Here is an 18330-nt window from a genome sequence, read left to right on the forward strand (position 1 = left end):
AAGTTAACTTCAGTGAAGAAGAGTTGATTATCAAGCAAGAAATTATTGATGAGGATAAATAGAAGAAAAATACAGAAGCAACTCAATCTTCCAAAACTGAAGAGAAGCTGATGGATAAACAAAGTCCCAAGACACCTGTCAAAGAAACCAAGACTGAAGATGCAAGAAAGAAGAAGAAAAATAGAAATGGGAAAATTGGGATAAACAAAAGCAACAATTTTGCATATGTTGCAGATGCTCCAAGAAAGAAATGTGAAAAATGTGGCTCTGTGAATCACCTAACTCACCTTGTAAAAAGGCAGTTAGCAAGCCAACTGAAGGAGCCTGCAAATACAATGAAGCAGATGAAAATGATTCCTACTCATTCTGTGACAAGTTTGATTGCATCCCTTGCAACTTGAAAGTGATGAAGAGTTTCCACGAACTGAGAGTGGACCTCAAAGAAACAAAAATTGGGTCTACAACAGAAAGGGAAAATACAAAGCAGTCAATGAATTCTATTTTATCTGAAACTACTCATTCTACTTCTACTAAATCAGTTAACAAGAAGAAAGTACCCAACACTGCTTGGGTTGCTAAATACACTTAAAACTCATTGTGTGCAGGACAAAATGAAGAAAGTCATATGGATCATAGACAGTGGATGTTCCAGGCATATGATAGGTGATAAGGCCCTGCTATCACAGTTTGAGGAGAAGGATGGCCCTTTGGTAACCTTTGGAGACAACAACAAAGGATTCACAATGGGATATGGCAACATTGTTTCTGGAAATGTTGTCATTGATGATGTAGCACTGGTAGATGGTCTTGAAGTGAATCTTCTCAGTGTTAGCCAATTTTTTTTATCGTAGGTAACCCGCAGCCGCTACCCTTCGTGTGCGCACTGGGTAAACCCTACGGGCTCATGCAATAGCCTGCAAACCACGTGAACCAAGGTAAACCGCAATTAAGCGACAAGCTCTGACTGATGAGGCATAATCATAAATTCTCCTCCCGTGGGGATTCGAACCTGTGACCAAGAAGATAATTATCCCCTCTTTAACCAACTGAGCCAACCCTTGTGGGCAGTGTTAGCCAATATGCAGACAAAGGCTTTGAAGTTTTATTCAACAAAGAAGAATGCACTTTTATCAGCAAGAAAACTGGTAAAGTAGCTCTGAAAGGATCAAGGAAAGAAAGCTTATTTGTTGCAGACTTGGACTCAACAAATAAGGATGGAATTTGTTGCTTCTACACCAAGGCATCAGAAGAAAAAAGCAAGCTTTGGCATAAAAAATTGTCTCACCTAAATTTCAAGGCAATCAACACCTTGGTCAAAAAGGAGTTGGTAAGAGACATGCCTAAACTGGAGTTTGCTCAAGTTGAAGTCTGTGAAACTTGTCAGAAAGGAAAAATGAAAAGATCAAGTCACAAGTCAAAAACTGTGAATTCTATAAGTGCACCATTGCAGCTTATTCACATGGACCTGTTTGGGCCAGTAAATGTCTTATCTATTTCAAGAAACAAATATGCACTTGTGATGGTGGATGATTTCTTAAGATATACTTGGGTAGAGTCCATGCACTCTGAAGATGAAACTCCACACATCATAATTGAGTACATCAAGAAGATAGAAAAATAGGCTGAAGATTACAATTGTGTTAAGAGATTAAGAAGTGATAATGGAACAGAATTCAGAAATGCAATATTGAGTGAATTCTGCAAAAGCAAAGGCATTGTTCAAGAATTCTCAGTTGCTAAAACACCTCAAAAAAATGGAGTAGTTGAAAGAAAGAACAGAACATTAGTTGAAGCTGCTAGAACAATGCTCCAAGACGCTAAGTTGCCAACAAGTTTTTGGGAAGAGGCTGTTAACACTGCATGCTATACTCAAAACAGATATCTCATTAACAAGGCTCATGGAAAATCACCTTACTCAATCATGTCTACGAGAAAGCCTACTGTAAAGCATCTTCATGTGTTACGTTTTGAAAGACAACTCTAAATATGTGGGAAAATTTGACTCAAAGGTTTTTGAAGCAATTTTTCTTGGATATTCATTGGAGAGAACAACCTACACGATTTATGTGATTGATCAAAAGAAGATTATGGAAATCACAGATATGACTTTTGATGATGACAAGTGTCCAGGCTTGGAATGCCTTGATGATAATGAAGCTGAAGCCCTTGCATTTGAAAACCTCAACATTGATAGTGATTCTGATGGAGAAGATGAAGTTGATGCACAACAGATGATAAATGAAGAGGATACTGAACAAGAAAATCATGGGAATGGAAGCTCATCTCACACACCTGAATTTGATAGCGGAGAAAGTGAAGAAGGATCTACCAGTCATATCAATTATGAAGAAAATGGTGAAGGCACAAGTCAACAAACTCCTACTAGAAAGTGGGATAGGAGTCACACTAGAGAAGCACTTATTGGTGATCCTATTATTGGTGTGAGAACTAAAAGTGTAACTGCTATTGAGTGCCTACATGCATGTTTTCTGTCTCAAGTAGAGCCTAAGAAAATTAATGAAGCTCTACTGGATCCTGATTGAATATCTGCCATGCAGGAAGAGCTGAATCATCTTGAAAGAAACAAAGTTTGGGAGTTAGTTCCTATACCAAAGAATAGAAGCATAATTGGAACAAAATGGGTGTTCAGAAACAAGATGGATGAAAATGGTGTAGTTACCAGAAACAAGGCAAGGTTGGTTGCAAAAGGCTACTTACAAGAAGAAGGAATTGATTATGATGAAACTTTTGCTCCAGTTGCAAGACTTGAAGCCATAAGGATTTTTCTAGCATTTGCTGAACATTCAAATTTTAAAGAGTATCAAATGGATGTCAAGAGTGCCTTCCTAATTGGTGAGCTAGAAGAAGAGGTTTATGTGCAACAGCCACCTGGCTTTGAAGATCCAGAATTTCCATATTTTGTGTACAAGCTACTCAAGGCTCTATATGGACTAAAGCAGACACCTAGAGCTTGGTATGATTCACTGTTAGATTTCCTACTTAAACATGGTTTTACTAGAGGTACTATACACAAGACTCTCTTCTACAAGAAACATGGTGAAGATATGATCCTAGTTCAGATCTAAATGGATGATATCATCTTCGGTTCTACAAATGAAAAGCTATGTCAAAGGTTCTCTAGGCTCATGCAGAGTGAATATGAAATGAGTATGATGGGGGAATTAAGTTATTTTCCTGGACTTCAAGTCAGTGAAAGAAGTGATGGAATCTTCATCATCCAAACTAAATCTGTTAAAGATTTATTGAAAAAGTTTGGCATGGTTGATTGTTCACCTGCATCTATACCTATGTCCACTGCAACAAAGTTGGATGAAGATAAAAAGGGCAAGAGTGTAGATATCTCAAGCTATAGAGGGATGATTGGATCATTGCTTTATTTAACTGTAAGTAGACCAGACATCATGTTTGCTACATGTCTATGTGCAAGATTCCAAGCCAATCCAAAATAATCACATTTGATGGCTGTGAAGAGGATTTTCAGATATTTGAAGGGACTCCAAACTTGGGATTATGGTATCCTAAGGGAACTGGTTTTGAATCTATTGGTTACACAGATGCAGATTTTGTTGGATGCAGGGTTGACAAAAAGAGTACTAGTGGAAACTATCAATTTCTTGGTCAAAGACTTGTATCCTGGTATAGTAAGAAATAATAATTTGTATCAACTTCTACAGCAGAGGTTGAATACATAGTTACAGGAAATTGTTGTGTTCAAGTGCTTTGGATTAGAAATCAGCTAATGGATTATGGCCTAGTGTTACACAAAATACCTATCATGTATGACAATACTAGTGCTATATCTATAGTGGCTAATTCATTTAATCATTCTAGAACAAAGCACATTGATGTAAGGTACCATTTTATTAGAGAACGTGCTACAAATGGTACCATTGAGCTCATTTTTGTTCCAACGAAAAAATAATTAGCTGACATTTTTACTAAATCTTTGAATGAAGCAACTTTCACTAGACTTGTAGGTGAAATTGGAATGCTTAATTCTTCATCCTAAGGCAACAACTCAGCTAATGTTTTGCAGCAGATTAATTTCTAATAAATCAACTTTTATTTGATTTAATTGGAAATTAACTGAAATATGAATTATAAATTTTTCAGAAGTCTCTGCATATTTATTTTTCAAAATTTAAAATTTAACTTGGAAGTTTTTTTAAAAATTCTAAGTAAACTGCTTAATTGTTAATTTACATCTTTAATATGTAAAATTAACACAAGGCATAATTATAGTGATCAAAAGTATATAGAGAACTGAGTTCTCGATAAGTCTAACTGGCTTATCGACAAGTCATTTTAAGACTTCTCGAGTGAGTTCTCGACAAGTCAATATTACTGACTTCTCGAGTGACTTCTCGATAAGATTAATTCTGACTTATCGATATGTCCTTGTAGAGTTCTCTAGTAGTGTTAATTAATAGAGTTCTCTACAATTATAATTTCTAGACTTATCAATAACTCAGAACTGGAATAATTTAATTTAATAAATTATTTTGGTAAAATAGTTTTGGCAAATTTATTCTAATTTAATTTTAATTTATTCAAATAAAAGTTGGAATTAATTCAGTCCATTTCTGGACAAACTGAGTATTTATTTGACATCTCGATAAGTCAATTTCTAGTTCTCTATAAGAGTAATTTTAAATGACTTCTCGATATGTAATTTCATTTCTTAAAATGACTTCTCGATAGACTAATTCCAAACGTATATTTTTGAGTTCTCGACAAGTCATTTTCTTTTACTATAAATACTCAGACATCTCGATATATATACATACTTATAACTTTCGAGATCTCAAGTGACCTAGCTTTCAATCCAAAACTTATTTCTCTCTCATTTCCACTCCTTTCTCACTAATTTTTCTTACTCATTCACACTCACTAAACAACAATGGCACAAAACAATGTTAGGGCAACTATCCCGGAGAAAGGAACAAACTACCTAGCTATTACTGATGCTAGCCAAGTTCCTGATAGTTTCAAGGGGTTTGTAAAATTTCTGTCTGAATCTTACCTTGCAGGAGCTTTAACTTCTAACCCAGTGTTGTACTTGGATGTGCTGCATGAGTTTTGGACTACAACCATGGTAAGGACTGTGATGAATGAAAACTCTGTAGCTCTGGTGATAACTTGCTCAGTTGGAGGACAACAAATTGAGTTTAATGAGCAAGATGTGAACATAGTCTTGGGACTTCCAACTTGGTGGAGGTGCCAACTCCTGATGAACTGACTGAGTTTATGAACTTCATCAACTATGGTGGAAGAATCAACTTGTCAAGATTGAACAAGACTAACTTTAGGAAGGAATGGTCCTTTGTGTTTGATTCTGTGATGAGGGCCTTCACATGCAGGAAGACAGGGTATGACAATATTTCAAGTGTGGTGCAGAAGCTGGTGTACTCAATAGCCCACAACAGATACTTGAATGTTGGTCTACTGATCCTGGAAGAACTTGCAACCAGGATGACCATGCCCTTGTTTGCTAGAGGTAAGGAAATCTTCTTTCCTAGATTCATTATGTCCACTTTAAATCATAAAGTAGGAGACATACATTTGTTGAATGGGATAGATAGCACTAAAATAGGCAATTGTAAGCAAGTGTCCAAAATAATATTTGGTCCACTTACTACAAAGAACAAGGTAAATGTAAGTCTGAAAATCACTCCATTCATGTTGGAGAGGTTTAGGACTTACCCTTACCCAAAACCTGACATGAGATCCAATGCACAATCTAGCACAGCTATGGTTCCTGAACCTGTGGAAGTACAAACACAGGAACACCCACAGGAACCTTCCCAAGCTGAAACCACTTCTTCAAACCAACCATTAGCAGCTAAGAAACCAACCACCTCATCTTCTCAAAAGGATGAGGTGAGTAAAAGGAAGAGAAATGAGGTAACCTTAACAGTTATAACTGAGAGTGTTAAGGATCAAAAAAGAAACTGAGTCACCCTTGGTCAAGAGATCAAAGAAGAGTAAGAAATCTGAGCTGACCACTCAAACCACCTCTGTATCCTCCCAAAAGGATACAGTTGTAACAATGGGGACTAAACAGACTCTAGATACATCCTCTCAACAGGGTGTATTTATTGAAAAGAGCATTCACCCCAATGCACCTTGTATAGAGTCTGCACAGCCTGCACCTGAAGAAATTTAAGTGTATGGTATGAGAAATAAGGATGGCACACATAGTGAGGGCATATCTTTTGAAGCTCCCTCATCCATTCAGGGGGAGCTGCCAACACTCACTTATGAGCAACGACTTCTAATTTCCCAAATTTCTTCTCTAACTATAGCACTTGAATCCAATTCTCAAGTGCAATCTAAATCTAGTGACTTCGTTCAAGAAACCTTGTTCACCACTCAGACACTACATTCAGATGGTGAGAGGCTACATGCTGGGGTAGACCTTGATAACACCAATAAAAACATAAGGGATTTATCAGTTTTTACTGAAGACCCCATGGATATCTCAAATGCACCTTTATGTGTAAATCAACCTTCACAGGCTGTTAGGTTTGAGGGTAGTACTCCTGAGTGGGAGCTATCTAAATCCTCTCCAATTCAATTGGAGGTTCCTCATGTAGGAATAACTCCCCTCAAAACCCTAGCAGAAATTGCTTTGGGAGTTGATGCTAGGAGTACAATTGCCAATGATCCTGCTATGGGGGAGGCAAGTTTATCACATTCAAGTGACAGTGATTTGCAAGAAGCACAAGGGTTTGAGACTGGTGAACATGAAAATAACCCAGTCAAATCCCATCCAATCTAATTGGTGGTTCCCACCTTATGTAAGGAACAACAACTTGTCAAAACCACAGAGTAATCGGTGAGTAAAACTATGACTTCAGTCACAGGTGGTTCTGATTCACAACCTTTCACATCTCAATCACACCTCATCTCCCAATTGCTCAAAGACACTGAAAATCAACTACAATTGAAGATCTTAGAGTTGATCAACTTGGAGGCCTTTCTCAAATCTCACAACAGCTACTCACATCTAACATGTCTAATCAGGATTACCAAGTTATCATGCTCTCCTACCAGGCTGATGTTGAAGATAATCAAGCAAACATTGTTGATGAAGTTGGTCAGGATGCTAACTGTGATGCTTGGTTGGACAAAGAATTCACAATTGAGATGGATGTTGTGTTAGCTAAATTCAGGGAGGAATACATTACAATTCTGGGAAGTAATTCCAGATCCCTAACTCCGCAAGAGGTGTATGATGCCATCAATGAAGTCTACAAAGCTCAAATCAAGGCTTTCTACAACTTTGAAAAAGCACTTCAAATCACATTGAATGGACATCAAGACAAAATCGTGAAGATGGTCAGGGAAAAAATGGACCAAATCATCCCCTCTCAAACTGAGATCAAAAACCAATTCAAGATCTTCTCACAACAAATGTCAATGTATGATCTCAGTGGGATTGATAAGAGTGTAAATCAACTCAAAGAATCCTTTGTAGCCTTGCACAAGGTAGTTTAAGATCACATCACTAAATCCAATAACACAAGGTGGAAGTTGGATCAAATGCACACTGCAAGATACACTCCTTCACCTCTAGTCATGGATGAAATTTAGAAAGTTGTGCAAGCTATATTTGGACCATCTATTGTTCTCTCCTGCTCTCTCTACTGCAAGCTCCTCTCCACAAGACCTTCAAGAACTCAAGTCACAAGTAGATTCTCTGGAAATCTCAAATGCATCACTGAATGCTCAAGTGCAAGCTTTGACTTCACTAGTTCAAAGTCAACAGTCATATATCAAGACTCTGGTGGACTCTCACAAGCATCTCCAAATGCAAAACTCTGTTGCTTTGGGAGCCATCATGGGAAAACTCAACATCCCTCTACCATCATTTCCTGAACAAATAAGGATTGAAATTCCTACTCCCCTTCTCATGCCTGCCAACAAGACTAAGGGGGAGATAGAGGCTAGGCTAGTAAAATCAAGATCATCTACTCAATATGTCCAAGGTACGGAAAAGAGCTTAAGTCAAGAAGTAGATATTGATATGGAGAGGCTTATTAGGGCTGCTGAAAGTCCAAGTCTGTACAGGAAATTTGATGAATTGCTCAAGGCTCTAAAGGCTTCTCTCAACAATAACCTCTTCACCTAAAAAAAGGCCTTGGACAAGACAATAAAATCTTTAAGGGTGATTATGGTGACCAAAGACAATTTTCAGGAGAAGAGGATAGTGGTCAATATAAATGACTCTGGGGTTGATAGGTGTATACAGGTGTCCCTCAATTATCTTATCTCAAGAAGGGCATCTGAATTAGACATTCTAATAAGCAAAGTTAGAGTGGTGATTCATGAAGACACTCTCTTGCTATATGAATTGAAGAATGCACAAGTGGCTGCTTTTCCAGAAGCTTATCTACAGCTTAGCAAGGGAGTAGCATACATCTGTCCTACCACCAAGCACTTCAAACACTTCCAAATCCCTAAACAATGTGTCATGGCCAACAAGAAGCTTATCATGATTCCGCAGACTGAATTAAAATCAAAGAAGAAGAAGACTTTTGAAGTTGAGGAGATGATCAAGCTGTTGAAAAGATATCTGAGAAATCCTAAAGCCAATTTGCCTAAAACTCAAATCAACAAGGATAATTTGGATGATGATGAGCAGGAGAAAGATGATCAAAAATCTTCTGGCTCAAATCTAAGTCAATCCAGTAAGGCAGATGGAAGCAAGCGTGGAGAGAAGAAGAATGATGAGAAGAAAAGAGGGAGTGAGAGGAGAAGTAAAAAGAATCATGATGGCTCACAACCACACCAAACCCTAAAAATCCAAACACAACTAGCTCAACCCTCAGCTCAACCTTCAAGATCAACTATCTCAAACTTTAAACCACCGCAAACCTCAAAGCCCAAATTTCTATACAGACAAAGTGCTAACTCTTTTCTAAAAATTTCAGTCATCACAAGCTAAACATCTCTTAAGAAAATCTCAACCTTACCTTCTGTCAATTCATCACACAAAACTCATTTCAAATCTGTTAGAAGAAAACCTAAGAAAGCTAAGCCTACTGAAAAAGTTAAGATTACTGAAAAAGGCCATCTGGAATTGCTTCAAACAGAATAATTTTCTACCCTTAAATTGGTGTTGCTCAGATGAAGACTATTTTTAACAACTGGCTGAGGAAATAGTTAGAGTCTAGGTTGTCACTCTAAAGGAAGTAAGAATCTACTTTCAAGATAGATCCTTCACTTTTCTAGGCAGCAATCTGATGGACACTCTCTCTCCAACTGAAATTAAGAGAGTGATAAGTTTGTTGAAGGACAAGGATACTGCTACAAGAGCATGGAGATCAGTTTTAGCTGAATGGTTGATTGTAAGGGAAGATAGAAGAGCAAAAAGTAAAGTAGAATATGAGGAGAAAAGGAGGAAATATGATGAGGAAATTGAAATGTATATCAAAAGATCTGAAGAACTCAAAGCAAAATGGATGAGCAGAATCTCCATGGATGGAAGATTTCTAAATATAAAAGCTGGCTCATTTTCAAGATTCAGAATTGAAATGTTAGATGGTTATCCAAATCATGACAGACTTGAATTAATAGAAGCTCTAACTGGGACTCCAATCATAGAGGAACTAGAAATTCTTGTGTATCTAAAGGACCTCTTAAGAGAAGAGTCAAAAGTTCCAGTCTTTGTCTGATGCTTGTAAATTCTCAAATTCAAAATTATCTAATGTATAATTACTGTAATTGTGTCAATTTTTATATTAGTCTTATTTTCCATTTTTGAACTTGGGGTTAGTCTTGTTAACATGTGTTATACCCAAAATTTGACATTGGATCAATGCGGGTCAAACGCGGGTTAATTAGAGTCAAACTCAGCGTTGCGTGGCATAGGAGGGGATAAAGACGCGCCCATGTGTGTAGGACGCGTCCATCACGGTGGGAGTGTTTACTAAGGGTGGTCCTGTGGCAAGGAAATTTGAAGTACGCGCCTAGGGGATAGGACGCGTCCTGTCTCTGTGGAAAGTCATGAGAGGTAGTTGCTGGAGAAAAATACGGGCTTCATAAAGATGATGACGCGCTCAGTGTCCTGAGATGCGTCCTATATTTGGGAAATGCATTTTCAAGGGTAAGCTCAGGTGAAGGCATGTATGGAAAGGAGCAAGGAAGGATTATTTTTACTAATGTATTTGTTGCAGGTGCTCTTTGAAGAATTTCCTCTTTGAGACGGTCAAGGAGGGGGATGTCCATGAAAAGCTAGAAGGCCTCCAGGGGTATGCCTGATGACTGAAGGCCTCCTCCTGTATTCAATGGCTGTCCTCGTTGGGGATGTGGGGTTATCTCTGGTGTGTGCTCTGGGAACTCTTTTCTTGTATTCAACGGGTGTCCTCGTTGGAGAACTTTGGAGACATCATGCACTTTGCACCAAAGAGCTTGGGATCACCTGTCCTGCTATCTGGTGGGTTATCCTCATTCGGGGGATAGGGACGCTCTGGCGTGGCTATACTTGTGTCCATAAATCAAGGGAGATAGTTGTAGCGGAGTGTTATCCTTACGCAGGGAGATGCATTATTCGTGAAGTCCTACGATTACGGACAAGCCTTAGGCCTTTGCGGTTGGGCCTCGTAGTTGGACATTCCTAAAGCTAGAGGAAGATGGATTCTAGATGGGCTTCTATCGGGCCTAGGGATAAGAAGTCTAAGCCCATTAGATTTCTTGTTCCCCAAGAACTACGTCAGGCTTGATCCCTATATAAAGGGTACGTAGGCACATTGAGAGGGGTAAGAAGTTGAGAGCTGAAAAGGAGCCACCACTTGCCCTAATCAATCTCAGCCATAAATTAATATACAACCACCACACACCGCTTGATTTTCCGGCAAAAAACCACTGTCATAGATCTTGATTCCAGTGAGAAACCTCAAACTTTGTTGTACCAGATTCCTCCGTCAACAAATTGGTACTAGAAGGAGGGGTGCTAATTAAGATCATAGTCTTGGGAGGAAAAGATGTCTTACAATCATGATGGAATAACAGATCTGAAGGAGAGGGCGGGGGAGGCTACACTCGCCAAGAACCCTATGTGCCTAGAAACATAGTGAACCCCTTGCGAGCTCCAGATGTGGGAGGAACACCACCCGTTCTCGAGGGACACTCTGAATAATTTTAACTCGAGGCTGAGCACGGTGGAGCGTCACAAAACAAGGAGGGGTCGTCGTACGCCCCGCCATGGCCACGCCGTGGGGAAAGCTCCTGTGGTCGAAGGAGATACCCAGGACGTTCGCGGCCAAGCCAATAAAGGAAACTTGCGAATTACTTCGCGGTGCTTGGAATACTCTGATGACGTCGAGCCTATTGTGGAGCTTATCGATGAGGATACTGATGGAAGAGAAAGGCCTTGCACCGACAATCAGGTTGTCCCAAATCCGCATAGGTCTGGGTGTACGGTCGATGAACGTCGTCGTGCAGAAAATATCCAGAAGGCGAGATTTCTCAACCCTGAAAAGAAGACTTGGCATAAGGTTGGAAGATGATGATTTGAGAATGTTGTTGCTAGAATGGAAAAAGGAAGGAAACAGTGGAGTACTGAGGCCCCGTGATACAACACGTGTGCCCCCTACATATCCAAGAGATGATAGGGTGCGGAACCGCGAACACGAGCATGCCCCTCCATGTGGAAGGTTCGGAAATTATGGCCGAGGCTATTAAAGGAATGGACGAGGAAGGATGGGATACCAGCATGGAAGGTTATTCCTGAAAAAGCCCCTGTCATTGTTCCTGTAGCTTCTCATAGTGCTACGGGCAATGGATCCAGTACGCGTCCTCTTGACCGAGACGGCGTCCGAATTCAAGAGAGGTTGCAAAACAATAATGAGATACTGATATGTGGCCAGGAGGAACCTCGTGCACAAGGAAATGTTCAAAATCAAGATAGTAATATACCATAGCCGCAACCTCAGGGCGAGAGGCGGCAAGATCCACCAATATACCCGGGGGTAATCAAGGGGAACAACAGCAGGTTGTGAGGCAACCCCAACAACTTAACGTTCAAACCATACATGGAGTAGGAACATTTAATGTGAATGATCTCAAGAGGTTACTCAACCATCTTGAAGGAGGTAGGGTAACGGCAACTGCTCAAGCCCCATCCCCTTTCTCTGCTGTTGTAAGGGAAGCACAGCTGTCTGCGGGATACAGGAACACGATCAATGACTTATGCTTTAATGAAAACTCCGACCCTGTGGAGTTCTTGGGACGTTTCAACATTGAGATGGATGTATATCAGGTACCTGACTTAGCACGATGCCATCTTTTGGCGGCCATCTTTAGAGAAGGTGCTCAACAGTGGTTCCAAAAACTTGGTCCAGGAGTTAGCACATCTTGGGAACAGATGAAAACCTTGTTTCTGACTCAGTTTCAGGCTGCGGTGAAGTATACGCTGCCTGTTACCACACTGGCTAATGTGAAATAGAAGGAAAGGGAAAGCTTGACTTTATATTTCAAAAGGTTCAATGCAGAGTCTACCTTGGGGAGAGGTGCAACTGACGAGATACTGAAAATACTTCTTATAGCTGGTCTGCGCGTGGGAACAGATTTCTGGAGACATTTGCAAGGGAAAGACCCTGCGTAGTTGGCTGATGTACTAGCGCAGGCTGAGTCCTTCAAAGCGATTGAGCAATCACTTGCCGAGACAAAGATGAATGATAATACCCACAGTTCAAAGGGGCGAGCTAAGAGAAGGGACGGGTCCGCGAGTCCAGATTATCAGCGGAATGCTTAGGGCCCTAATAGGGTGAATGCCGTGAATGTACGGAGAGAGTGGAGTCCACCATTGAACTATGAAAAGAGAGTGAGCAATTACACTCCGCTGGCAGCATCCATTGATCACATCTTTGAGGTAAATAAGGAAAGAGGAATCTTCAAGAAACCAGACCGTTTGACCTCGTGGAAAAGTAGAGACAAGAAAAAATATTGTGAGTACCATGAGTCTACCGATCACGATACCCACGAATGTCATCACTTAAAAGATGAGATCGAGGAATTGATCAAGGCTGGGTATCTGGGAGAGTGGATTGACAAAGTGAAGCGACGCAGAGGCAACGACGACAAACGGAAAGATGAAAGGCATCTATATCAAGCGGACGCAGATGAGAAGCCGGCCGAGGTTAACTTCCAAAGAGCTGGAAGTATTCGGGCAATTTTCGGAGGACATTCATTTGTTGATGATAGTAATCGGGCATTGGAAAAAAATGCTAGAGAGGCATGACACCTACCACTCACCAACATTCATAGCTTATAAGATAGACCTTCAAAAATATTCAAAGGGGAATCTGCTGATATTACTTTCAGGGAAAGAGAATCAAGATGGGTACATCACCCCCATAATGATGTGTTGGTAATAACTATGCTTATTGGGGCAATGAACGTGCATCGGGTCTTCCTGGACAACGGAGGCTCTGCGAGCATCTTATATTATAGCACGTTCAAGAAATTGGGTTTCCCAGATAGTGACATGAATTTTGAAGATGCACACGTCTACGGTTTTACTGGGGAGGCAGTAAGAGTTATGGGTTCGGTTAGACTTCCTCTCACGCTTGGCGAAGGAGATCTGTCTGTTACTCAAATGATATACTTCAAAGTGCTGGATCAGGAGTCCGCGCACAATGTGCTGGTGGGCAGACCTTGGTTGCGAGCGTTCAGAGTAATAAACACGATACATCATTTGATGATAAAGTTCCCAACACCTAACGGAGTGGGCAGTCTGAGAGAGTCATAATGCGAATCGCGTGACTGCTATCACAAGGCTGTTAAGGAATTTCGCAGAAGAAGGTATGAAGGAAAGAGTCTCCCCATTGAAGATGCGGCGGACATTCAGGTGAAACCAAATGGAGAAGTTCACTCCCATTATTTTGTGGAAGATCCAGTAGAAGAAGAAACTCATATAACCAATACTCCCGCTTGGATGTTGGGGAATATTTCAAGGATTCGCAATGTGGAGGAAGTCATGGTAAACCGCGAAAGAGATGTTGTGCAGAAGGAAATTAATGGATAAAAGTTGGAAGGGAGAAGTGAGATTTTACAAATCCTGGAAAGTAACCCCAAGGTAGAGGCTCCTCGGAGACAGGACGCGCCCTTGAAAAGTGAAAACAAAAGTGAGGTTGATGCTCCTCAAAAGAAGGATGCGCCCTCCATGTTTATAAAGAATAAAACTCCTCTAACTGAGGATGCGTCCCTCATACCTGCAATGCATGGAACTATATCTTGCACTGAGGTGGATGCTCCTAACTATAAGGACGCGCCCTCAAGTGCAAGGATGGAAGTGGAAGACCCCTGAGAATTTGATTTCGATCTGGATCCTAGGATCCCTATGCCTGCTGAAAAAATGGGGTCGGCTGAGGATACGATACCTGTTCCAATCGACAAAGATGATCCGAGCAAGATTTTGAAAGTAGGATCTCAGTTAAGTCATGAAATGAGGGAAAGACTCACCCGTTTTCTGATTAAAAATCTTGACGACTTCACATGGAGTCATTCAGACATGGTTGGGATCGACCTAGGGGTAATGTGTCATCGATTGAACATCTTCCCTAATTGCACGGGCATACAATAAAAGCGTCACCCGGTGAGCAGAGAAAGAGCGATAACATTAAAGGAGGAGGTAGATCGATTGTTGGAAGTTGGATTAATTAAAGAATCTCTCTACCCCGAGTGGCTTGCAAATCCGGTGCTTGTAAAGAAACTGGATGAGAAGTGGAGGACGTGTGTAGATTTCACGGATCTCAAAAAAACTTTCCCGAAGGACAGTTTTCCACTCCCACGAATCGATCAGTTAGTCGATGCAACGGCAGGGCATGCCTTGTTAAGTTTTATGAATGCTTACTCTGGTTACAATTAAATTCCCATGTATGGCCCTGATCAGGAGCATACGTCCTCCATCACTGATAGAGGGTTATATTGTTACATAGGGATGCCATTTGGATTGATCAACGCGGGCGCGACCTACTAGCGGTTGGTGAATATGATGTTCAAGAATCAGATTAGAAGGACCATGGAAGTGTATGTAGATGACATGCTGGTAAAATTGAAGAAAGCAAATGATCATATCGAGCACCTGATGGAAATGTTTAACATTCTAAGGAGATTTCGCATGAAGTTGAATCCGCAGAAGTGCGTGTTTGGTGTTGAGTCAGGCAAGTTTCTCGGGTTCATTGTCAATCATAGAGGAATTGAAGCTAACCCTGCGAAGATCAAGGCACTGCTGGACATGAAGTCTCCCACAAGTGTGAAGCAGGTGCAAAGCTTAACTAGAAGAATCGCCGCATTGAATCGATTCATTTCTAAGTCATCCGACAGATGTAAGGAATTCTTTAAGGTGATTTAAGTGGCATGGAAAGACTTTGTGTGTACACCAAAATTTGAGGAAGCTTTCAGGAGGATCAAGGAGCAACTGGGGAACCCTCCCATGTTGTCAAAACCGTTGGATGGGGAGTCTCTGATCCTATACCTTGCAGTCTCGGAGTATTCAATCAGCGCAATATTGGTGAGAGAGGAGGATGAGCAACAGTCACCAGTATATTATGTGAGCAAACGGTTGCACGATGCTGAGACTCGCTATACTAGTATGGAAAAGCTGGTTTATGCCTTAATCCTCGCATCAAGGAAGCTGCGCCCATATTTTCAAGCTCATAGAATTGAAGTCCGTACAACATATCCTCTACGACAAGTCCTCCATAAACCAGAATCGTCAGGAAGGATGTTGAAATGAGCTGTGGAGTTGGGACAGTTTGACTTGGAGTACAGGCCTCGCACAACGATCAAAGGACAAGCCCTAGCTGATTTCTTACTAAAATTTGATTCTGAGGTTGATGATAAGGCCTTGATAGTGTCGCATCCATCTCATACGGAGGAGCTTTTAGAAGAGTTTCCACACCCCTGGTGGATTTTACATGTGGATGGAGCAGTTAACAATGGAGGAGCAGGCGCGGGTATAATACTTGTATCTCCGGAGGGCCATCATCTGATGAGTGCAATCCACTTCAAATTCTTTACGACAAATAATGATGTGGAATATAAAGCATTGATCAATGGCCTAAAGATTGCTTTGGAAATGGGGGTGCGGAACTTAATTGCAAAGAGTGACTCAGAGTTGGTGGTAAACCAGGTGAATGGGGGGTTTCAAGCTCGAGGACCGCGAACGAAGTTATACTTGAGGTGCACATAGCGCCTGATTGGAAAGTTCAAAGAGGTTAGGCTGGAATGTGTACCGCGGGAAAAGAACAGCAACGCGGATGCTCTGGAAAAAATGGGATCATAGCAGGAGGATGTGTTGTTTGGATCTATACCTTTAGAAATCCAGGAGATTCCTAGTATCCCAGGGGTAGAGGTAATGCAAGTAGATGAGGCTCCCAAGGAAACATGGATGACGCACATTCTTGCTTATATTCACAAGGGAGCACTTCCTGAGGATAAGTTCAAGGCTCGATGACTTCACTACCGGGCTGCAAGGTATGTGGTGTATGATGAATTTTAATATAAGAGAGGTTTCAATCAACCGCTGCTCAGATATGTTGATGAAGAAGAAGGGAATTACATCTTAAGGGAGGTACATGAAGGAATTTGTGATAATCACTCGGGGGGTAACTCGTTGGTGATGAAAGTTTTATGCCAAGATTACTATTGGCCTACGATAAAGGAGGATGCCACAAATTTCGTTAAAGCATGTGATCGCTGCCAATGCTTTATGAATTACTCATCTATGTCAGAGACGCTCTTGACGCCTATGGTGAGCACATGGTCATTTTTCATGTGGAGGATTGATCTTATTGGAGAGTTACCCAAGGCTAAAGGAGACGTCAAGTATGCAATGGTTGTAGTTGATTACTTTACTAAGTGGGCGGAAGCCATGCCGCTAGCGACAATCACCGCGAAGAAAATCAAAGACTTTGTTTTCAACTCCATTGTGTGTAGGTTTGGAATTCCTTATAAACTTGTTTCTAATAACGGGAAGCAGTTTGATAGCAAGGAGCTACGACAGTTGTGTGAGGATTTAAAGATTAAGAAGGAATTTGCAGCGATTTTATCATCCTCAGAGTAATGGACAAACAGAGGCCGTAAATAAAATAATTAAGCATACCCTCAAGACCAAACTGGAGGAGCGCAAAGGGAATTGGCCCGAAGAACTCCCAAAAGTGTTGTGGTCCTACAACACTACTCTAAGGTCTACTACGGGAGAGTCGCCGTTTATGCTTACCTACGGGTATGAGGCTATGGTTCCTGTGGAGGTTGGCTCAAGATCACTTCGTAGAGATCGTTACATGGAGGAAGATGCAGAAGTTAACCAAAGACTTCACTTGGACCTTCTGAAAGAAATAAGGGAAAACTCCCAGCAAAGGCTCATGGCATACCAGCAGCGTGCTGCGAGGTACTACAACAAAAAGGTAAAGGGACAGCTGCTGAAGGTTGGGGATCTGGTGCTCAGAAAGGTAATGCCAAACATAAAGAATCCCCAGCATGGAGTATTTGGAGCTAATTGGGAAGGACCATACAAGATAAAAAGCAATCTTGTGGAAGGGGACTTATCATCTTGAAGACTTGGAAGGGAAGTTGGTTCCGCGAGCATAGAATGCGGAGCACCTTCGAAAGTATTATCAGTAAGGCGCGGCTTTAGCCCCTTGCATATCATGTTTACATTTTCAGTTATATACTTAGGGCTGTGCCTAAATTTTAGACTAGAAGTAATAAAATTCCTCCTAGCCTAGGGGGTAGTGCATGTACTACTTAACTTAGAACTAGTTGAAGCATCATATTTTCGAATAAATTCCCCACAGAGCATAGTAGTCATGGGACCGGTGCACTTTTGACACTGGAGCGCATTATTCAATTAAAACAAAAACTTTGAACATTCTAAACTTTTTCATTCAAAACAATGAAGACGCGCCATAGGGTAAAGACGCGCCCACGGCTATACAAAGTTGTAAGATAGAAAAAAGTGAGGTTGATGCACCTGTTAGTAGGATGCGCCCTCCTAAAGGAATGCTTCGCTTTAATATTTCATAAAATGGGTTTAAGGGGAAGTTATGGTAATCATTCAGAAAATAAGTTCCGTCCACAAATCAGGACGCGTACACCACTTAACCTTCAATATAAAATAATACTGTAAAAATGGACAATGTAACTTGTTTTTTCGGAAAAAGGGTGGACACGCCCTGTTAGAGGACGTGTCTTGACTATGGAATTGTATAATGATTTATAAATTATAGGGATGCGCTTACTGTTCAGGACGCGCCCTAATATTCCTGATAGTCTTGAGAATAGTTTGTGACTTGGGGA

At 40.9% G+C, this 18330-nt stretch overlaps 1 protein-coding gene across 1 annotated transcript; it reads left to right on the forward strand.

The window, feature by feature from the left end:
- Positions 1 to 17267: 17267 nt before the first annotated feature.
- On the forward strand, positions 17268 to 17588 carry LOC141719821 (uncharacterized). Its single transcript, XM_074522193.1, has one exon. The coding sequence runs from the start codon at positions 17268 to 17270 to the stop codon at positions 17586 to 17588; it is 321 nt and encodes a 106-aa protein (XP_074378294.1).
- The last annotated feature ends 742 nt before the right edge of the window (positions 17589 to 18330 follow it).

Source organism: Apium graveolens, chromosome 4 (genome assembly GCF_009905375.1).
Source record: "Apium graveolens cultivar Ventura chromosome 4, ASM990537v1, whole genome shotgun sequence".
Lineage (NCBI taxonomy): Eukaryota > Viridiplantae > Streptophyta > Magnoliopsida > Apiales > Apiaceae > Apium > Apium graveolens.

What these genes read in the sequence shown, in the direction of transcription:
- LOC141719821 (XM_074522193.1), top strand. Translation starts at nt 17,268, where the DNA reads ATGGTTCCTGTGGAGGTTGGCTCAAGATCACTTCGTAGAGATCGTTAC.